General features: G+C 37.8%; 1 protein-coding gene across 5 annotated transcripts in view; it reads right to left on the bottom strand.

Moving 5' to 3' along the window:
* The window catches only part of VTI1A (vesicle transport through interaction with t-SNAREs 1A), a 284,395-nt gene that overhangs the window by 100,136 nt on the left and 160,081 nt on the right, over positions 1-24,178 (bottom strand). For 3 of the 5 annotated variants that reach the window (XM_064464158.1, XM_064464156.1, XM_064464157.1), the window contains 2 exons: positions 16,804-16,874; positions 12,265-12,326 (listed from right to left, as the gene is read on the bottom strand). In XM_064464158.1, coding sequence (XP_064320228.1) covers positions 12,265-12,326; positions 16,804-16,874 — 133 coding nt within the window. Of the gene's footprint in view, positions 1-12,253; positions 12,327-16,803; positions 16,875-24,178 lie in introns of all 5 variants that reach the window. The other 2 variants (XM_064464159.1, XM_064464160.1) reach the window with 1 other exon arrangement.

Here is a 24,178-nt window from a genome sequence, read left to right as displayed (position 1 = left end):
TGTCGAACCAACCCAAATACCCTTCTGTCTGCAACACCAAAAATGTCACCCAAGGAAAGGTGATCCTGTCACCTGTAGCCCTCAAAATTATATTATCTGAAGAAGACAACAAAGAATTGATACCTCCTCTTTCTTATACCTACGTTCAGTAGTTAAGGAGATCAGGTACATACTTGGGAATGGACTGTCACAGGGAATCAGATATTCCACATCCCTCTAGTGTAAATTCTTCCCATACTTCTCTTTCACCCCTTTTAAATCCATTTAAGCCATGACTCCAAATCAGGACAAGCATTGCTACCAGTTAGTCCATCATTCACAAACTCTCATCAGGTTGCCGTGCAAGGACCACGCATAGATTAATTAAAGGCATTTGCCCTTGGAATGCTTTGCTGAGATACAGAACATTATCCTCACTGTAGAGATGCACAGAAACAGATGTGTCCACAGTTAGCCAAGATACACCCAGGACAAAGCTCGGATTCAAACATCAGTAGTCAGGTTTTTTATTGTTTTCCCTGGATTGGGATGGAAACAAAAAATCTCCACACCTTTATAGGAATAGGAATAACTTAGTTACACAACATGTCAAAATCAGAAGGCAATACATCATGAAGCATATGGAAATATGCCAGTGTTTAATATTCAACTTACATGAAAAACAGATATGAAAAGACTAGAAAAGGGACACATAGCTGAGTCTTATTTTGTTTTATTTTAAATATTTTAACTATGAAAATATTGTATATTTTGAAAGCACATATAATGGCTCACAAAATGAGATGTTTTCTTCTCTTCGCTCATGCACTTGAAAATACTTTATCTCTAAAATTCGTGCCAGCATAGAAAAGGCCTAGTTAAAAAATCTTCTTCACTCCCACCCCAAGAATAAAGAAAAAAAAATATAATTAGCTTGCCTTTGAAATAGATTTAAAGACTTAGAAAGCTATGTCCTCATGTTTGTAACACTAAATGGAAAGTGAACACACTTCTTAGTACAGACTTTGTTACTGAGTATTTATTCAGTGCCTCTGAATATAGCTGCATTAGTAGGAACAGAAACCAAAACAAAATTCTCCTATGTATTAATATTTTGCTGCTAGTTTTTTATACAAGTGCATACAACAAGGATTACTAAGATCTCATCCTGACAGACATTCTACTGCTTTAGAAGATGATCTCAAACTGAGCTAAAGAACTGGCATTCACAGAGCTCCGCCTTTATTAGCAGACCCATCACAGCTGAGCAGCTGTGTTGTTAAGCTCAAGACTACTTCTTCAGCCGTGCTGACCTGCAAACTCACTCGTAGCCATACCAATTCCATGAGTCCTTTTCTTCCACAGCCTATTGGCAATGCCAGTCAAGCCTTCACCCAGTGATAAACCCAGTTATGCTTCCTCAGAAAACACAATGAGAAATGAGACTGAGTCCTCCAATAAATACCTTAAGCTCTAGGCATCTTAAACACAAGCTGTGAATTAAAACACTAAAATGAACATTGCTGTTTTAATATGGGATTGTATGATCTTCTGTCTCCTGAAAAGTGTGCTGGCAAACAAGATTTTACTTATCAATGAATTTTTAATGTATTTTGGTGGCTATTTTTTGGCACTCACCAAGGTTACTTTGGGGAAATGGAAATCTCGAGCAATTTCCTTTATTTCTAGAACAAATACATCCATTCACCTCTATCCCTTGAAAAAGATTGGGTTTTGCTGTTGCGGTTTGTTTTATTCTGCTTAAGCGTTGCTGAAAATAAAATAAAATAAAATGCATTGTGAGAGAAAGCAACTTCTTGCCTCCAAAGTTTTGAAATCGCTGAACTTTCTCGTATTTAATAATTCAGACTCACTCCTCTAAATTCTGTCCAGGAAAATAAGATGGTCTTTATATTCCCAAGATGTCTTCACAAAAGCCTGCAGTACTGGATTTTCTGATGCTGAGTGATTATGAAACCCCCTTTTGTTCTCAGAACTTCATGATGTATATCTATAACTCTTTCTTGTTTGTGAAGATAAGACCAGCCTTGTCCCTCTAAATGCTATTTCAAAGGAAGATTCACAGTTGTTTGACTTTTGATCTGTGTGGCAACTAGCTCGACCACCTGCGCTGGGTTCAAGCAGTTACTGAGCTTGCTTTGTACCATCCTATGAACACAGCAAGCCTTTTAAACCAGAAAGAGCTGATGTGTGAATACACCAATTTACAATGTAAATACAGGGTCCAACAATATGGGCATCTTTAATGACCAAATGTGTAAAGTGCATATATTGTTTACTGATTATATCATTAAATAAAACAGATGGCTCATATTCTCCATCCACCTACAGTGGATTAAAACACAATGGTGTAATAGTCTGGTAAACTGGTAACGTGAAACATTGCTTTGTACTGGTGTAGTAGTATAAATAGCTGTTCACGAATGAAGTACAAAGCCCCACTGCCACTAAGAGTAATTAGCTTAAGGCTGTACTGAAAGAACGCTACCTTCACAATCAACACGTGTGTGCTATTCACACTGGAAACTGCAGCTGAAAATATATAGTGGTGACAGAAAGCAGCAAGGAAGTTTCTCTGCATGGATAAAGTAGACCGTATGCTTCCCAACATCTAGGCTAGACTGGGCATGCTTTGAACCATGTTTCTCAAACAATTCCCTATATAAATGCATTATTTGCAGCCACAATAAGAAAACAATAAAAACATATAAGTGTCTTTTTTTTTTTACTTGCGCAAGTATTTGTATCAGGAGGAAGGCAGGGAGTTGGTGCAAAAATAATTTTAAGATGTAATTTTTATTAAAGAAGAAAAATTGCCCATTAGTGTTGCAATCTTAAACTATCAGCAGATCTACCAAATAAGACAAGATGAAGACTTTGCTCTAACTTGCAAATGTTAGAAAAACCTCTGGGTTACAGCTTAGTTAATATAGAAAAGTCCAAGCTACACAAAGGCTCTTAAGTAAGAAATGCATAGCGAGATCCTACAAGCTAAGCCATGTTAACAGTCATGGAAAAACGTTAGCATGTGCAGCAGGCATACAGGTCAGTGAAGAACTCTTCTGCTCTGTTTTTAAACTGGAGAGCACTAATACCACTTATAATTCTAATAAATTATAGATCCTGACTATTCGAATTCATTGACTAATTTTTCAAGTCTTATAAACCCCCAATTAATAAACTCATTTTAAAATATGATTTTAAAACATGAGTTATAGTCCTGATTCTAAGACTGAAGGAGCATTAGCACTGAAAAGGTTGAACAAGTCTCTCCCTTTTTTATGTTTTTCTAGATATTTCTGAAACAATTTCAGTGATTTTCAATGAATTACTTTAGAGCTATACAAATGTTGTAGAGAACAAAAACCTCAGTGTTTATGGTAGGACTGTTTTACTGTCTTTCCCATTTTGCTCCGTTTCCACACTGACTTTTCTTTGCTTCCTTGATTAGGTTCAAATCTTCCATATTAAAGAGCCAGACAAAATTAGCAAATTTTCATCCTTCTTATCACCAAGTAGACTAAACAATCTCTCATTGTAAGACCACACTTCCACATTCATGACTTCGTTATTCTTCAGAGAGATGCTCAGCAGGTTAGCAATGTGTGAACATTTCTTCTGCAGAGTTTTAAAGGTCCAATACAACATAATTACATGCTACGCAAGGATATAAATTCTCTTGTCCCACAGCAGCACTAATTTTTCTGCAAAAAACTCTAAGCCATCCTGGTTTTCCTTAACTGTTGATTTCTCACAGTCATCATTTATGGCCTTCTTTGTAAAACTACAATAACAACAAACAACCCCCCACCCCAATAAACTTGCTCAAACCAAAAGAGATCCTCATTCAATATCAGAGGTACGGATGAGCAAACTAGTCACACAAGTTATGACTTACAAGTTCAGGTCCTGGATTTTCTTGTAGAACTTTGGTGACTGACTTCAGCATTAATTGTACTCGGCAAATCCTGAGTTTTCCTTTATTCCAATAAGGACAAGATTCTGATATCACAGAAGTTTTAAAACAGTTTGATGACTTCATTGTTTTCTTAAATTCCTTGGTGTATGATCAGAATTGTGCTGGAAAGTTGAATTAATTTTGCTTTTATTAAAAGCCAAAAATTTCAATCAAGTGTGGCAAGAAAAGTGCCAAGTGCTACTGGAAATCATACTCAGAATGCACAAAAGAGCTTCTTTATCTGATAAAGTCTAACAAAGCTTCCTGCAGAGACCTAACAGAAGACTAGGCAAAACAATTCCCTTTTCTGCCATTTGTTTCCAAATCTGTCCAAAATGCTGGTGTGTCTATGGGCAAGGGTGGGAGAAATAAATTTAAAATTCTGATGTTTGACAACATTACTGCCTTCGTCTTAAAACCTTTAGAAGTGCCACAAAAAACTTAAATATCTGTATTTTGTTGACTAAAAAAAGTTTGAGTTTCAAATGTTTCTTTTAGTCAGCTCAGCACAGAGTCTAGTTTTAGTCCAGATATGCATCCTCATGAGAATGATTTTATTTTGGTGCCTCTGTTTGCAAAGCTCAGTGACACCTACACATGAAGCTACTGTTTGGAAGGGCTGAGCTTCCAGGATTTGCCTATAAGAACACTATCCAATTCTTCCACTTCTACATTCCCAAATCCCATCAAACTGCAAACTCTAATTTAGTTCTGTACACTATTATTTATGTTCTCTAATTCTTGAAAAGTTCGGCAGAAATTTCTTTTCACAGCAGAAGTCATCAGACATGACAGAGCACAGAAACCTCCTCAAACACACCAGCACATAAAAACTCTCTGTCTACCCAGGAAGAAAGATTTGGGCTAGACATTAGGGAAAATCTGGAACAGTTTGATTGAAGAGATGGGGAATGTTCACCAGTGCAGAGCAGGCCAGATGAATATCTGCCAGGACTGAAACAGAGACAGTCAATCCTGCCTTAACTCAAAGGGATGAACTTGTCTGTAATTGCTTCCAAGATTATTCTATTTCTCTTTTGGCAAATTTGTAGATTAAAATGAAATGACCTATGTAGCAAGATATCATGCAGATCTGTGATCAGAAAACATTACATTTAGGAATTTACAGTTTAAATACTTCATAGTAAATGGAATGTGTAAAATTTGGCATATATTTTTCTGTGACAGCTATACTGCGAGTGGTGTCAAGAACCACATGATCCTTAATTTACTATTGGCCTTAAGGAGTTTGACTTCATTGATTTCTGAAGAGTTGTCTCCAATTATTTCAGGAATCACCAATGTCAGCTTTTGCTAACAGGTTCCCTGCTTCACATAAACAATCTCACCACATTCAAAATATTTTCAGTACTTTCACTATTCCTGAATATCATGTCAGAGATAACTCATCCAACTGGAAACTACTTGCAACTACTGCGAGAAAGCACTGCACTGATTATGCTGATATAAGACATGCCTTCTCATGAAAGCGTGTCATGGGACATCTATTGTGGTTCAGACATGACAACGCTGACTATGAAGTGCCTTTTGTTTCACTCATGACACTGTGAACCTTTTTAGGCTCTAGCTGCTTAATGGTAGTCAACATATCTCAATACAGGGAAAAATCACAAAGGGTTACATGATATTTAACCTATTACAATGCTTTAAATTCTTGGTATATGCAGTCTAGGGCTAGCTTGGATAATTATCCACTGGGACCCTGCTTTCCTGCAGAAACACAACTGTGCTTTAGATAATGTTCTTTCCAGCTGTTCAGCTGGACACAAGTAGATGGAAGGGGGGCAAATGAGATAGTAATTCCAGATGATAGAAAAGAGGGAATGGAGAGGACAGAACAAAGGCCATTGTACATTTTAAAAAGGAATGAAGAAAGAGAATTAGAAATACTGTCTGAAGAATGCTGAGAGCCCTGCTCATAATGGATGTAGTGTAGGCAGCTTGACACATGGACAGAGCTTTCCAACAATCTGAAAAATAAAACAGTGCTACAATACAAATGCTTCTATCTCAACGAATGAAGGACATATCCTTCTAAGCCTTTGCCTAGGTGCAAGGACATTAAAACACTGTCTTATTTTATCCTATGCACTTAAGTTATTAAAATGTAAAGATCAATCATGATGCTCCTTTTTTTTTTTCCCCAGGTGTGAAGAAAACTTAACTCTCTATCACTTACACTGTTGGAGCTGCAGGGTTGCAAAGGCTAAGGCGGCATTAAACTAATCATAGCTTGCAATGTTGAAATCGGGCCCATTCTGTGAGGCATTCAGTACCTTCAGTATATGGCTCGGAATTCTCCATGTATGCTGCTTGCTGTAGCTATGGTGGTTATACAGCAGCTCAAAAGACTTATGCACTTTCTATGATGCACGAACTGAAAAGTATTTCTATCACTGATTGAAAGTAGAGTAAGATTTTTCAAAAGCATTTTGGAAACAACATACAGTACACTGTCCAAGAAAGATGAGCAAGGTTTAGAAAATGGCTCTCAATTGATTATTAAAAATAAGAAAAGCATCTTACATACATCAGATTACATCATACCTAAATTGAGAACAGGGAACCCAGTGTCCTATACTGTTTTAAAATTCTTGCTGTTCAGACCTAGAGGTACATTTCCTGTTTTTTGGTTGGACTCCTAATGATGAAGAATGCTTACCCTTGGGAATTTTGCTGACATTACATTTACGTTTTCCAGATGTTTTGTCCATCACTTCAACAAAGAAACAAGGTTTCTTTTTAAAGTCAGAGACAAAATGACCAGGTACTAATTAATGCCGAGGTTTAATCTGGAATAACAAGCCGTATGTTCCTTATCCAAAGACTATCATGTGATTAACAGCACCACAAAGCATATCACTTTCCTTCTCAAAAGATTCAACACTTCATAATTGATGAAGGTTAGTTGCGTATTAAAACACAAACATGTACAATAATATAAGAATCAGGCAACTATATTAAATGCTTAAAAGTCAGTAAATGTAAAGAAAAAATGTTCTTACACTGACAGTAACGTGCGCTAACATACCCTATGTGTATTTTATGGTTTCCTTTTAACAACAGAAATATTAAGGACAGGGTTTGCTCTGTAATCAGCCTTGAGAAAGGAGCACAATAAAAGCTGTGTTGCCCCATGGGATGACCCAGAATCATTCTGCCACTCACTCCCCCTTATTCAGTCTCCTTCAAGTCAAGGGAATTGCTCCTCTGGTTTAAGTTAACCATATGCTTAAATATGTTCCTGAATCAAGGTCTAAATTACTGAAGTAAACAGCTGCAGCTGTAAATATTCAACATGGAGCAGACATGCTGCTGCAGGATTTGCCATTTTAATAATTTTTTTGGTGTAGAAATACATCTTGAAGTAAAAATAGAAATATATGTACCAAAAAGCTGCTGAAACAATTGCTACTCAAACTTCTTTTGGTTTGAGACCAAATATGCAAAGTTCCTGCTGGAAACAGGAATTCCTCTATTAGCATGAAAACAAGGCAAATCTAACTGTAGGTTAAAGTTCACTCAGTATATGCGAAACAAAGACCTTCCTCCAGAAAACTGCAGAGACTCAACAGTCATGGCCTGGTCTGGCTGATACCGATAGGCTTTAGCTCAGAAGAAGATCTCTTGTTATGGACTTCTGGGGATGGAAAGAGAGATTGGTAGAGAAAGGGGGAAAAGACAGTGATTGCACTTTGTTTTGGCTTGCCTCAACAGGGACATGACTGTCTCTGCTGCTGTTCTGCATATGGAAATGTGGGCTTCGTAGTCAGGAGAGAAGGCAGAACAGACATAATTAACTTTTCAAATCTCTAGGAGTGTGAGAAAGCAAATAAAAAAAAATCCTTGTGCATCTACTGCTGAATGGCCACCTGACCCGGTCAATGGGTAGGGGCAGCACCCCACACCCTGTTTAAAGAATTGCCCTACATTGAATGTCGTCCCAGCCTAATGAACACAGGGGCTTCTTCAGAACTGCTGAAGTTGTTTGAGAACGGCTAGGAATGACTGCAATCCAGGCCCAAACTGAAGGCCAATTCTAAAACACTTATGTTTTAAATCACTTCTGCTTAGGACCAGAGGCAATGGGCACAAGTTGGATGCTAGGAAATTTCAATAAGATACCTGGAAAAATTGCTTGTTTCAACTGCCAGGGGAACAGATTGGTCAGAGAGGCATTGGGATCTCCAGCTTTGGATGCGTTTGAAACTTGACTGGTGAAGTCTCTGAGCAACATGCTTTAATTAGACTTGCTTTAAGCAGCAGGTTGGACCAGATGACCTCTAGAGGTCCCTTCCAACCTAAACTGTCCTATGATGCTACTAAACACTGAAAAATAGCGTTAGGTTCTGGACAGGAAGTTTGACTAGAAGTGATGCAGGAAGCAGGACTACCAGAATTTTCCTGGAAAGAAGTGTGAAGAAGCTTGACTACAACTAGCATGGATGGCGAGGCATTCCCCATTTCTGACTGTAGTCATGATGGTCATGCAGCTGTTGGTAAGTCAGGTAACTTAGCACCTGAGAGCTGAATACTTACTGCTTCATTTCCATCAGCTGGAGCTAGTGCCGCTGTCCTGTTGGAAATCAGATTTTAAGTCTCTTTTGTAAGAGCAGATATGCTCATGAGCTTCTCAAAGCATCACTGATAACAACTCAGAAGATTGAAAGCTGAAGATTAAAAGAATTTTTGGCATAAAAATTTCCTGGTGAACCAGACAGAATAAAACTTTGTTCTGGAGGGTAGTAGCTATTTTTCTATAATATTTTTTCTGCAATTTGGAGGAGGAAAGATAGAATTTATCTGTTAATTGGATAAAGATTCAAATCTACTGAAATTTTTATCTGCTTACTTTTAGGTTTGTTTGTTTCCCACTGGGCTGTGTGTGGCTTGGCGACTGCCCAAATTATTTTCTTAAAAGCTTTTCTAGGCTATTGGCTTAGGATATGGGCAAAAGAGTGAAGATCTTCCAGAACATATTCTTGTCTGCTTCTTTCTAACACACTGTGCACTCCCCAATTCACAATGGGGTAGAGGCCAAGGGACAGAGGTCTGAGACGACAGTATCACAGATGACCACAGCAGATGCCATTTCCTTATGTTAAAACCTATTATTTGAAACCTCTGTAACTGAAACAATGTTGAGCTTCTGCTATAGTCTCACTGTGTTAAAGAGGAGTCATAAAATGTCAGGATGTCCAGAGCTATAGATACATGTAAAAGGAAATTATTAATGTTTTGACATTATCAACATGCTGATACTATCCTAATAATGCAACGCCGTAGGTGGAATATACTAGATTAAAAGAATCTCAGTAGGTTTATTTACAGAAAAAAAAATTATTATGAATGTATAGGTCATTTCAAAGTAAGAATATTTTAAAACATTTAGTACAAAAATTTCCTTACACAAACACCCAAAATACTGGGAGATAACAAATTCCAGTACACAAGGCTGGCTACTTCAAGTTGCTAGAGCAGCAAACTGGGATACGAGGACCTGTCCCTATTATGCCACTGATTTTCTTAGTGAGCTGTGGCAACCTACAAAACCTGCCCCAGCTTTTATTCCCCACAACATTTTCTCCAGAACATTTTATGCACAAATACATGGCCAGGGAATTTAGGTCATACCGAAGGAGTAATTTAGCCCTCTAGCTATCTAAATGTCTAATCTCAATATATGTGGCCAAATTCAGAAGAGATACTGCTCTACCTTTCTGAGATGATAAAAATAGAAATAGTTAGGCATTAGTTTGATGCACAGGGTGTTAGCCTGGCATACAACTTCAAGCATATCAGCAAATGCATACTGTGGGAGCAGCAGCTAAGTTGAGCAATGTTCAGTTTAACATTACCTTTTCGATATTCTAATCATGTGAAGAATAGTCCTCTAGCATTTGTCTCTACTGGTTTCAGTAATTAAGTGAAACATTGTGAGGTATGTACTGAAGTATGCAGAAATTAGGACACAACTGCCAATCTGTGCTAATTATTTTTCTTACAGTTGTATTTATCTAATTTGTGCTGATTTCTTGGGGTCTGCATTTTATGATTTTTCTTGTGACTAAACAGCATTGGGATGATGCTGAGGCTGGGATAATGCTAGACCCTTCTTCCCAAGTCACAAACAAATTAAATTCACTGTAGGTGTATCTATTATGTGGTTTTAAATAACATCCCGAGAACCTTCTACTGCAAGTTGCACCTATGCCGAGGCATTTCTTTTGGCACATTTACCTGAACTGAGCTTAAATTTTAACCTGCTTTTCATCCAGATGGGTGACTCAGCTCAGTGTTTTTGTTAAAGAAAAAGGAAATCCAGTGCCTTTCTGACACACAGAAGCATGCCGTCCTGGTGCTCGACTACATAATCCTTTTGTCTGAAAAGAAGAGCCCAAGTATATTTAAGAACATATTTTTCATTTGGCTTATGGAACACTTATAAACTAGGACTCCTAACTGTGATTCCCAAACACAAAACAAAGTCAAAGGTTACAGCATATGTTTTTGTTTCAGCTTCTCCAAATTACTTGCAAATGTATTCAAACACAATATGAGGAGATACTTTATTTTATTGGAAATAACAGACTACAGGGTGCTGCAAAAAAGGCTGAGGTACCTCAAGCATAAACATGGAAAGAATACATTGGTTTAGAAACCCATAAATCCTTATTTGAATCTGCCAACCTGAAAGCCAAGTAAAGCCCGAAAAAACTATTTTTCCTAAATGCTATGTCTGATTAAGCCATACTATTAAATGACAGCTGAACTTTAACATTAATATGATATTATTTAAATAACTGCATGATTTTTTTTACACTAAAATGATGAATGATTTTTGGACAGCTCAATTGACATAAAGCAAGAAACCCCTTTAATGAGATTTGACAAAATGGAGACATATGCAGAATATTCGTTACAGCTCATGTCGCAGAGCCCTTCCTGGGGAGACTTGGGTTTGGTTGTGTCTTTTCTTTCGTCCATTTTTTTTTTTTGTAGTTTATTTTGATTGTCTACAGGCACTGAACCATCCCTTTCAATTGCCAACTTCCTTTCTCCATGGATTTTGAATTTAGCTGGTGTCATTTACATATTACCCTTAATCAGAGAATTTTATGTGTTACAGTTTGGAGTTGGAATTGTAAGAAATCTGTGGAATGAAGGCATGAGGTTCAGTCATTTTAATCTTTGTCAACTGGGTATACAAGGAACTAACAAAGATATTTTTCTGAGGAGACTTATGAAGAGATAAAGCTTGCACTAAAGAACAACTTATTAAATTCTGGTACTGATATTTTCCAAGCCAAGTGACAAACGAACAACTCTGCTAAAACTTTCTCTTTTTTTTTTTTTATTAAGCAAATTGCATTAAGCAAATATACAACATAAAAGCCCATGGCAAGGGTAACTTCATACTGAACACTTCAGAGGTTGCTCTAAACTCCTTTAAAACCATGTTTTCACAGCACCCAGCACCACCTATTAGAGGGGTGCTTTTCTTCTTCAGGAAACTGAATACATACTGAAATACGGACATCATGGAGAAGATCAGGTGCTGTTTCACTGGGTAAAGAACACATGTCCAGTGATGTCACTAATTCAGAAAATCTGCCTGGGAAGGTACCAATGCAAATTTAAGGTGGCTAGTGATCACTGGATAACTCCCTCCCTGCAGTCCCACATAGCTTTTTAGGATGTTGCAAATTTTTCCTTTCTTTATCACCTCATTTTGATCTCAGAGGCAATTTTCATAACATTGAAAGCATGGAAAAAACATGCTGAAACCACACGGTTTGACAATGTGTCTGCCCCATCTATTCAGACAGAATTGATCATCTTAACCTTTTCTCTGTGCATATATTTATGCTGCCCCAAAACATTTACAAACTTTCTCACATAAAATCTAACAGGTAGAAATCCCTGAAAACATCAAAGTCACTCAAGAATAAGGAACACAGAAAATCATAATCAAAAAGCTTAATTTTAGAACTCACACACAAAAAACCCAAACCCAATTACAAAGGAGCAAAGGTGAGAAATGACTGAGCAAGGGGTAATCCTTCAGGCTACAGAAAACTCTCTCCATAGCTGTGATAAAGCCTTCTATCAAACCATGCCTGCTTCACTACCAGCATTCATTCAAAGACATTCTACAGCGCAGCCTGTGTTAAAAAAGTCAGGTACATCAGCAAAATGCTAAGGCTGAATTAAAACTAAAAATAAAGGCATGGAGGGAGAGAGGAAAAAAAGAAAGAGCAGAAGTGTCCCTACCTTGGCCTTACCTTCGCAACATTCCCGTCAAAATCCTGGAACTCTTCCCCAGGTTTGCATCTGTTTCTCTAAGCTGGGGAGAAAAGAGTCCCGTTAAAGGCAAAAGGCACATGCGCTCCATTCTGTACAAAGTATTGATATTTCTACTGTGATTCAAGTCAGTCAACTCCCGTTTTGGCCCAGAACAAATTCTTGTGTAAGAAAGCCACTGAAGCTCTGAATTTTAAAAATGTTTTGTCTGGTGTTCACTTACGTAAAGATGAAACCCACGGAAGATAAGACACTGAGGCAACAAAGATGAACCAGGATAAAGAGCAAAAGCTTTACAAATAAAGGGTTGCAGGTATAAGCTATATAAATTGATATACATAATTCCCATTGATGTGTGTATGTGCATTGGTTATGTAGATTAGTGAGGGCATCAAGGGATGAAGAGACAGCCATGTGCTGTGTTCCTGATGCTTTATGAAAAAAAAAACAACAAACATATCTTTCTTCCATTGTTTTTCAAAGACACTAGTTTAAAGAAAAAGCAAAAATACAAACCAGTGTCCTTTTACCAATTCTATGTAAAAGAAATATGCCTATACTGTCCCTTAAATACAAAACTTGTACTGACCTTACAGCAGCCACCACTGGGATGGATGCCCAAATACTTTGTGAAGAGTCTATATAGTATGGACACAAAGTACAGCTGTATAATAAATATTTCTGCATGTAAGGATCAGTCACTCACTGAAAAGAGCATTTTTGTAGTTTCTTAGGACACAGAAAACCTGCATTTACAGCTAAACTTAATTAACTGCCTTGTTCTACAACTCTCAAAAATCTTGCGAAATAGGTAAAAGCACAACTGAATAACAAATGAAACTGGGGAGACGAAAAGCTATGAAGCAGATGAACTTCATATTTAAAAAGAGCAATTACTTCTACTGCTCTTTAAAAAGGATTAAGACTTCCCCTCTAATTTTGTGTTTATTAGTGTCCCACAGAACGAAGTCTAGAAATGAAGAAGGGTATAGGAAGAATAGAAGTACTGGCCTGTTGCCTCTTTTGCTACTGGTAGCTAGAGGAGAGACAGCTTTTGACTTTTTAGAGATCTTAGAACCAGTTGGACATAAAAATCTACTGTAAATGACAATGTAATGATTGTCAGTTATGAAATAGCAGGGACCACTGCTATTCTAACATGCCCAGAAATACAGCTGTGTGTACACATATAAAAACATTCTTCTCCTTATGAAAGCGGAATATTTACCTCTTCATTATCAAATCAGATTGAAGGGATTACCTGACTCATTGACTTTTTACTAAAGCAACTTTGTTGTAGAAGTCAAAATGCATCCTGTGTTATAAATCCATCAAAACAGTAACACTGCCAAGAAAAGTGGCAGTATTCCAATAACAAATCACCTTCACTATAACAAACCACTATTATATCTTGAATATATGTGTAGCAGCAATAATAAAACCAGTTTCTATTCTGGAGTCCAATACTATAAATATTTGCTACCAGATTTAATGTTTATTACGGAAATCAGTAGTTGCGATCAATGACACATTTTTTGCATAGATTTCCTCCTCGTTCCTGTAAAAGTTATTAGGAAATATCAGGTAGAAGCTGGGACTGGATACCACCATCCAAGACTTGCTCTTGGCAATATCATAGTCAGTGGGAAGGCTTGCACTGGCTCTCAGATCTCTGCAATTATGTGCCATGATGGAACAAAGATGAGCATTATATTCCAGGGAGGCCATTCCCTCATTTTTTCCTGATTCATCTAGACAGTTCAAGCTCCAGAAAAGCAGATTAGCCCGGTTTGACACAAGTAACAGAAGAAAAAAGGTCACAATAATTTTTAAAAGGCTCATTAAAAACCCAAGTTCTTATCTATGCTAGAAGGGAATCTGAAGCACAAATGTATGCTTTACATTGGTCTTTTATTATTCATAAAGATGCATTTAACACTTGGGGATTCTCCTCCCTTCTCACAGAAAAGTAGCTCTCTCCTTTTACCATTTTAAGTCTGACCCTTACTTTTCTCTCTTGCTGCAGGATTCTACCTGACAGCTAGAATCAGTACTGATAGTTAGGAAGGGGAAGCTGAATCTTAGAGGTTTGACAAACTCCTCTAAGCAAGACGACCTCACATTTTTATGGTAATGGAAACACCAACAAAATAAGCAAAAGAAATGTTAAAAAAGAAGCAAACACGTACACACATGGTTGGAAGATCTCTAGCTACCTCCCAAGAGAACACCTTTTCTTCCTGCATTGGCAGAAAAAGCACCATAAGGAGTTTCAAACCGTAGGTTTGTTTTTATTCAAATCTGAAATATCTGACGTAGTTCTTCCATCATTCTTTACCAATAGCAGAGCACTGCAGAAGCCGAACAACTGGTGGCAGGCAAACCTGTTAAATGGTATGTGATGGCGCTCCCTTGCTTCACAGAACTGCTGTAGTGAAAACATCTTGCAGGATGCTTTGATATTAGCAATGGCAAATCTACACGGTGTTTAAGAAAGCTTTTAAAAAATAATATTAAGAATAATAATGAGAAAGGAAAGAGGATTAACAAGATGCTGACATTGACATCTTGTCTGCCTTAGACACATTTTAATTTGAGGTTTTCCTAAAAATATTGCATCTTTTAGAGTCCTTTATGCTCCAGTTAACCTATGTGATGCTTGTAACAGGGCTTTTATCCCTTCTCTTTGGCTTTTAAAAAAAGCAGTTTCAAGAATTCCTCTTCACTACTGTTATTACACATGTACTTTGCACAACACATGATCTTCACTTCTTCAACATACTAGCTCTCTCTTGCATTTTTCTTCGTTCAAATGTTTTAGTCTACAGACAGGAAAACTCATATATGTAAATTTAACCAATCCATAGCGACACTAACTCATTTAAATTTTGCTCATAAGAAAATCTTCCTAATTTTCACAACATTGAACTGTTAAGAAGTGACCATCATACTCAGGCTGACATTTGACTTTCAGAAGACAAGTTTGTTCCCTGGTTGATTAGATCATAACTCCACGTACTCAGTGTAAAGCCATTATGCATCGACAGAGCACTCTCTGTCCTGGTCTTTAAAAAATCTCCACAAAACGGAAAACTTGCCAAGTTATCCAAGATCATCCCTGACCGTAGGTCTGAGCATATAGACAGCCGGGCTAGATGCACTCATGTGGCTCCACTGGAGGACTTTTCTGAATTCCCGGAACAAAATATTTTAAGTGCCATATGATAAAAACTTGGAATTTGAGATCTTCCATTTATGACAAGAGTTCTTTCGCTGAACCGTGATGGGATACACTTTCCTAGAATACCCTTATTTTTAATCTTGCTCCTTGCAGCTTACAGGCTTTGCCATCAAAGAAATTTGCTCTTCAGGTGGAAAGCACAGAAGAGAGATGCTATGAACCATGTGTACAGAGTCATCAGAACTACACTCCCTCTTTCCTGAGGATTTTTAGGATCAGCAGAAAGGGGTACACCTTATTCCATTGCCTAGGTTTTATCTGTCCAGCTAGAAAGAGAAAAGCATCTCAGAGTCAGCAGTCACTAGGGATGAGTGGAGGTGAAATAAGACACAAAGCTGCCTGAACAACACTTGGGAAATGCTCCCAATCTTTAGTTACATTTAACGATTTAGTTATACTTCATGGTTTAAAGTAGCTAATGCCTAGGATATTAGAAAGCAACGGGTACAGCTGACAGAAAATGCCTCAATAAAGCCATCATATGAGGCTTTACCAATCAAAGCTATCCAGGTAAAGAAACTCCCTGGGACAGATAAAGGCGTCTTCTTACATGGCATTGGTCATCTCGAGGCCTGTAGGAGTACTTAGCTTTGGCAAAATTGGACACACAGGAAAGTATCTGATCAACGAGTCATGGACGGAAGGTCACAGGGGCAGTCACTCCTGGTTCTGTGAGCAGGAATCAGAACCAGGGAGGCAAATTTCTTAGACTGAAGTTCAGAGAAGTTGTATGCATTGGATGGGATGGGCTTCTAGGCATCTTCCTTAATGCTACAGAGTAAAGAAGATCCTAAGGAGGCAACATAAGCAAGAAATGACAAGATACGTTATCTTGACTTCAGTGACAGAGCCGCAGTGTAAGAAACCGCTACCTGTTAATTCACACAGAATTGCCAGAGGAGGCAACTATTAGCATTTGCAGCTACAAGGATGATCAATTAGTAGAAGCTAAATCGTGATACTGAACTTTGTTTTGCAGAAAGTCCAAGACATCATTGCAACGGACACTATAACAACTCCTTCAAAGGACAGAAACCTGACTTATCTGTGTCAGAAAGCTTGCTTCCAACAGCGGTTTGGTGGCTTCAGTGTGACTGCGCGTAGGAGAGGCTTTACAGAATTGGGCCCATGTAAGACACTTTCTAAGTACTTTGCTGCAGACGGTGATTACATCTCACAATAGCAGCTGTTTCTATGAAACTAATCAATATGCTGGATTACAGAACTTGCCCAAAGCAAATAAAATCTGAGACCAAGAATTACTTATTATCAAACTCACCCTTTCCCGGGCTCGCTGGATCTTCTCTCTGTCATGGCTGAGGTTTTCCAGCATCTCCTGTCCAATCTGCTCTGCATTAAAAAATCAAAATGTAAATCATGAAAAATATAGCTTGTGACTGTAAAGCCTCAAAATGCCAGGTTAGACAGTAACAGTGGCATTTAATACACGTGGTAGCCTAATCACTCCTCCCAGCTGCAAAGAGGAAGACATCATTATATTAAATTTTAAGTTTTTCAAGCAATATAAAACTGATGATGTAACAACCAAACCAGAAGCTGTCCCCCTGCAATCTCCTGAGGTTGTCTAGGCCCTTGGAATTGATGCTGACCTTTGGTCTGTGAAACGAAGGCAAGAAGACTTTCAGACTTGCTCTAAGTGCTGGGTGTTCATACTTCCCACACACTCCTTAAGCCCACTCCTGGTCTTAGAAAGGAAGTCAGGAAGCCTTTGCTAAAACACCAGCCATACTTATACCTCTAAAGGCACTGAGAAGTCATATTAGAAGTAAATCACTCTCTGTGCCTCTCAGCATTTACCACTGATGCTTAAATAAAAGCTATTTCAGGCTAAGCCCAGTTACTGGTATCTATTTTGCTCCATCATGGACTATTTCTGGCAAGCTTAGAGATATGCTGTAATGGATCTCCTGATGTCTTTAATAGCAGACATATACATTAAACTATTGTCATCACCGTTTGTTTACACAGGGATTGTTTGCTTCTGCAGCTTATGCTGAACCACAGGTTGCAAAATTATAGTGAAGAGGCCTCAAGATATGGTACAAAGACAACACAAGACGCCAAAACTTTACTCTTCAAACAGCTTCAGTCAAATGCTTCTCTAACACTGAAATATTAGCAGAAAGTGTGGAGAAGAGATTTTAATCTTCAAAGCTCTACAGAAACATTAAGAAACCCTCCCTGTATTTCCCCGAAGGAGAAAAGTAAGTTAAATCATTCCCATTTTACAGATGGGGAAACAGACAGAAGGAGCTGAGGCAGCTGCAGCTTGCCTCAGGACACACGGCACGTGTGAGACAACCAGCATTTCTGTGCACATTCATTTAGGCTACTTAGCTAGCTTGCCAGATATACGCACCAAAACTGAGCAAAACTACAACAAAAATAATGCCTTGCTTTTGTTTTGGTGAATAAGTGGGATCCTAAAGTGTCATTATTTGGAGAGCCTCAAGAAAATTAATCATTAAATATTCACCAATATGTTAGTAGAGCAAACATGACTATTCTTATTTTTTCAATAGATACAGTCCATTTTCAGTAAATAATCCAAAGTAGAATCACCTCAAACTTTAAAAATAGGAGACAAGCAATTCTTTTTCTAAATCCATTTAACACAAGGTACACACTCTGCCAGATAAAGTCTAAGGAAATTCATTACATATATATTTCTCTGGTGTTGCCAAGTACAGTACAAGTAAGATAAATATTTCCTCAGATATCTGACCACAAATTGGCATCCTCATTATACTATCTTGTCCCTCTTGGCTTGCTGCTCTTTACTTTTAGCTGTATATACAATGCCTCCCAAAGGTGAAATGCGGTAAGATATGTGGTTATAGAGTTAAAAACGCTGTAAGGTGCAGTACAGCTATACAAATGGTAGCCTAAGAAAGTGATTCAAGGCAGAGCTTTGCCTGTGTTTGCATGTCAAAGGACTTACTGCATGAAACTATTCTGAGCTTATTCCTCATCAAAGCACTCAAAATACTGTAATGCACAAACAGATACATGTATTCAATGTAATCTGGAGGAGAAAAAACAAAGCAAACCCCCTTCAGAATAGAGAGGAAAAAATCAACAAATTACTATCCAAGTAGCATGAGGTAGAACGATAACAAATATTTATTGCTAAAAATTATATGTATGTTTGCACAGACATAAAGGAGTCCGAGGAGAAGATTTTCCTTCAAAGGAATAACTATAAAGTAAATGGCTAAAATGGCTCGGTATTTCACAAACAAAGCTCAAAAATATCTTTATAGGAAACAGCTCTATTTTTATTACACCAATTTTAAGCAAGTTACTGTCGGGTTTTTTTTCATCTTCTTCCTGTCACTGGCAAGTTCACACTCTTAGCTTTTTATAATGATTGAGTTTATTTTCCAACCATCAATGTGACAGCAGCATCAACTGTAAGTGAGGGTAAAACACCGTCACTTTGACGAATAGTGTATTTTCCTCTCATTGTCGATGACTGAACACATCAATAAATAAGGAAGGAGAGCATGTCAGCCAGAATATCACAGAATGAATTGTTGATATGACACTTAGGGATTAAACCTTCAGCCATGAAGTTCAACCTAGCAGAGGGGTCTGAGAACTGAGATAGTTGCGTTTCTTCCCAGCAGCCTCTATAGATAAATAATTGGACGGATCATCAATTTTACAGGAGCAGCTTTACTCTACATGCACTTTAGTTGATGATCTTTGGCCTTTTTTGGGCTAAAATAACAACATAAGTTGAACAAAGAGACATAACGGAGGTAACATAATCTCACCGTAAGTTTGCAAACATAAATTGACACCTTTATCCACAGATCCTCTTCATATCCAACTTGATTTTTAGTTGGAAGGTCAAGACAGTCAAACAAAAATATTAATAAATAAAGAAAATACAGACTTATAAATTATATGAAGACATGTCTCCTCAGTTGGTTTGCAACTGAAGGTGCCTGGGACTGGAAAAAAGGTAACATTAGCCCACACTACAGCTAATTACAAGCTTGATGTTATTGCTATCTGCTTGCCATAGTTTTGCAAGTTTCCCTACAACTCTGGTGTTTTCCTGCCCGTTAAAACCTTCATCTATGTGGCTGAATAATGCTTTTAGTGCAACAGTGCTGTATAGATCTTTCCAGACTACTTATAATGCAAATCATTGACAACGTTACTACAGTTATGTGAAAAGGTCAGGTTTCTAAGATATACTGTGGTGCAGATGCATGAATTAAGACCAGTACACAAACTGAAGGGTGTCGCATGTTGCCAGTAATGGTGTTATTTCCACAGAATCTTAACAACCTCAATTATTTGGGGATTATCCCATCCTTTTAGTCAGTATGTACAGACAACGTTTAGTACAGTGCAGTCCCAAGCCCTACAAAAGACTGCGTGGTGCTGCCTCTTCTAACTGAAATTCCCAAAGAGATACATAAAATTATGTTCTAAAATTAAAGCTAAACTATGAGAAGCAGAAGGGTGAATGCATTTACATCATTATTATCTATGTACTGACAGAGGGCAAGAATATTCAATATAGCGAATAATAATATAGTCTTAAACAATGCTGTGATGAACAGAAAAAAAATTCTGAAAAAGTACATAACTTAATATTAACAAGCATCAGCCTGAAAGGGTGAATGCTAAAATTCACATCACTGAATGTATTCTGCCTGAAAGGTATTTGAACAAGGTATGTGAAATCAGCCTCTTCAGTGCCGAACACTTTAATAACACTACGTGTGGGTTCAACACAAACGGTGCCTGGTTCTATGAGACTGTGTTATGCAAAAAAACCCAACAACATTTCTTATCCTAAAACACTGAACATAATTGGAAGAATGAAAATGATTTCCCCAACTGAAGAAAAAACAACACCCCCCTGTAAACCGAACAAGTGCAAACCCAACTTCCCCCTTCATGTGTGCAAAAATTGGCACGTTTTTCAACTTTTACACTGAGATAAACCCAAAAGACAATGATACTTTATGCTCCTGAATATGCCCTTATTTGGAATTTGCTTGTAACCTATATGCAGTATTTATTTATATGTACAAATCATAATTATTTAATACATGTTCCACAAAGCTTGATTTCTAATAACTACACACGTATCAAGGACACAAAATAAGTTGTGCTTGACTGGGTTTTCTTCTTTTTTTTTTTGCCCCCAGCCATTTAAGCATTTATTTACTTTATCAGCTAAACTGATTTTGAAAGAGCTTTTTCTAATCACTCAAGTCAATAATACTTTTTTCTTTAAGAATGACTAATATATTTACTCAAGAGACAGGAATGATACAGAATGAGTCTCTCCAGGCTTTTGGATAAATAAACATGCATTTTTATGAATTTTGAAGGCAGAGTCCTACTTTTTCTTTTCATATGAAAAATAAAATAATCCAATATGGTATATACAGCACTTTTCCTCTCCAAGTGTACCCCCTGTGTGTGTGTGTGTGTGTATAAATACATTTTATAAGAGGCAGCAGATATTCTGGTATGGTTTAAAATATAAAAATGCTTAAAAACAACTAAATCATGGAGAGGATGCCTGGAAGTATGATTTGCCCAATCTCATCATACGTACAATGTATGCATCTGAGCTATGTAATTGGAGGTGGGAAAAGACAAACTAATTTACACTGGGAAAAGCAGAAAATCATGTTAAAAATCAAGATGGCCGATCTACAGCATCGTGAAATAAACTCAAAAAAACACTGAGTGTTGTGAGAGAAGGAATCAGGGTATGAATGGAGAACACTTCCACCCTGAGATCCCCAGCCTTGCCTAGTTAATAATGACATTTGGGGAGCGCAGTTGTATTGTTTTTGCACAAAGACATCTCGTGTTCTGAAGATGTAGCAAAAGCTTATGGAAGATTTTTGGAGAGAACTACCCTGACACAGGCAGAAACTCAATAAACATATTCAAGGCTGGGATACTTTTTTTCCAAAAGGCACTCCTTTTTAGACAGGTTAAAAGTTTATATTTTAGGAGACTAGAAGAGATAAATCATCAACAGCAGTTTCTGGAAAAAAATGCTAGAAAGCATTAAATGCTAGCTGTTCAGAGGTGACAGCAAGTAGATTTACAAACTTGGAAAATATATGTTGCAGGAGTTAGAAGAATTCAGGGTTGAGACAAATGCTTTATGCTTCTGACGGCAGAAAGTTAATAAAGTGAGTGATGACATATCTTTAAGTGTAGGGACACAGGTAAAAGTCCTATAAATTTACAAGTTTGCAGTTGATATATATTTACATTGAACAGCTAATATAATTAGAGACAGAAGGATTTAGATCATTAAAGTTATTAAACGACAAGTACAGGTTAACACAGATAAATGAAGGATAATATAATGGCTGTAAGCCAATGGAGAGACAATTTGTAGAGCATAAACAGAACAGTGAACCATGAGATTTGTTGCTCAAATGGCTCAAGAATTTGCAACAGAGAAGTTAATCTGCATGCTGTTAAGTGGTCACTTATCACAATAAAATAAAAATTAGCTACATGCTGTAGGGACTGGTTGGACTCTTCAGCAAATGCCGAATCAGTAGAAAGGGTACTGACAGTCAACAGCGCACACCAAGGACATCCAACACTTCCAGAGCTGTCAGAAGTTCAGTTGCAAGAGAGGATAAAAGAAGTTGCCGGTGTTACTGTGAAAGCAAAAACCACCTAAAAATACCTCCCAATCGTCCAAAGTCCAAGATGCCCACCAAACTTAAAATACAGTTTTCAAATGAACAAGGTCCCTATAAGCTATAATGGATGTTCATGGAATTATTTTCATTGGCCAACAGCAAAAGGGGTCCGTTGATGCTGAGGTCAGGGAAACCAGAAAGGAAAACATCTGGAAGACCTAATCAGAATTCAGGCTTTGTCCTTTGATCAAAATAAGGAAGAAAAGACATTTGAGGAAGATGCTACATGCCTTTAAGAACAAACTGGGAGCATTTCATAGCCAACACCTCCCATGGTCCAGGCCTGTTCTGTCCTTCCCCAGGAGAAAAAAAGGCAGATGAATGAGAAGAAAATAGGAAAAAGAAAGGAGAATGACGATACATGACAGACCTAGTGACTTCACCTCTAGTAGCCTTTTCTTTTTCGAAGGTTTCATACGTTTTCCAAAATCCTAACTCACATCAATCTGCTGGTATAAAACTACTCATTTCTCACTAACTGATGTATTTTTTTCTGTCTACTCCCATCACCCATCTATCTGAGCTCCCTCACTAACATCCTCACAGCAACATTCACAGGAGGTGGCAGACTTTGATTCTCCTGAGTGCTTGTCTACATTGAAGTCCCACCATTGTTCTAGCCACGCACCAGCTCGGCAATGCTCATCGGCTCCAATTTTCTCCCTTCGCACCTTCTTTTCCCCCCACTTCCTTCAAAAGCGTTCTAAGGCAAAAGAAATCCTTGCTTAGTGCATCAATAGCTTGCTACCCCTGTTTCAATCACTTATGTAAGTGAAATTGGGAACCAACTCTCAGTATCTTCTTTTGCTACTACTTAAAGTGCTGTCAGGACAGAAGTCGTCCCTGCTTGCTCTGAGCTACGGTGCAGGGGAGGGCTGTTGCTTCATTACAGTACTGCCAATCCTGAACTTTTCTGAAAGTGTTATAGCAGGGGAGAGCATTAACAATCCTGACTGCATCGAAATTAAGTTGCAGAAACATACTGTCTAAAACTTGATCCACAAACCATCACTTAATTAAACCTATGACTCCAAACAGCACCGAGATGACACAACAGTGATCTTTGGTTCATCTAACTGAGGCTGGATTCCTAGCCATAATTTAATCAAAAACGCTCCACCATCTACCAAGTTTGCTATAAACCCAAAGCAGTGTAAATAATTATTTTGGACTCTGCAGTACTGGTTATTTCAGAGACTGAAAACGTGTAGGCAGAGAGTTGGCAACTTAGCCTACTGCATTCAGCAGCTCGCGGCTTGTAAAGTTGGCCCTACCCCTGTAGCTGATTTACTCTTAAAGTAATAAATGTACTTTAAGACACAGAGCTGAGCACAGAATAGATGAGACAGACTATTAGCCAACCAGCAAACGGAAAACAAAGTCACATTAGGTTTTCAAAACAGCAGAAAAAGTTTTGAAATGTTGGAATATGTTTTAAAACTGAAGTGTGGAGTAAGAGATTTTTTTCAAACCTATTTAACTACACAAAACTGCAGCCTATGACATTTAAACAGTACAAAGATGAAGAACAAAGTCTGCTAGCTATATCTGTAAGCACTGAAACAATTTTATATTTTTTTGAGTCTGCGTGACCCATTTCTGTAAATGGGTCTTAAAGAATAAAACCTATCAATACGAACAAGGTTCTTTGCAATATCTCAGTTTCTGGAGACATCAGAAAACCTATAGGAAGAGTATATCCTTCAACTGTTTCTATCTGAGAAGTGGCTCCTTGAAGCAAAAAGGATTGTCAACAAATGAAAACAAAGCCAGAGCCAAATAATATGACATTTGGGTTTGTTCAGGTTTCCCCCAACATCCTGATGTACCAGGTTTATCCTGAATCCACTGACCGATTAGAAAGTCAGGAAAGCTGGCAACACAGGCAAGAACTCTATGCTCGTTTGATCTTTAATACTTCCA

Source organism: Phalacrocorax carbo, chromosome 12, assembly GCF_963921805.1.
Source record: "Phalacrocorax carbo chromosome 12, bPhaCar2.1, whole genome shotgun sequence".
In the NCBI taxonomy this organism is placed as follows: domain Eukaryota; kingdom Metazoa; phylum Chordata; class Aves; order Suliformes; family Phalacrocoracidae; genus Phalacrocorax; species Phalacrocorax carbo.
The sequence above is the reverse complement of the archived record's forward strand: the minus strand, read 5'-3'. Positions and strand labels throughout refer to the sequence as shown.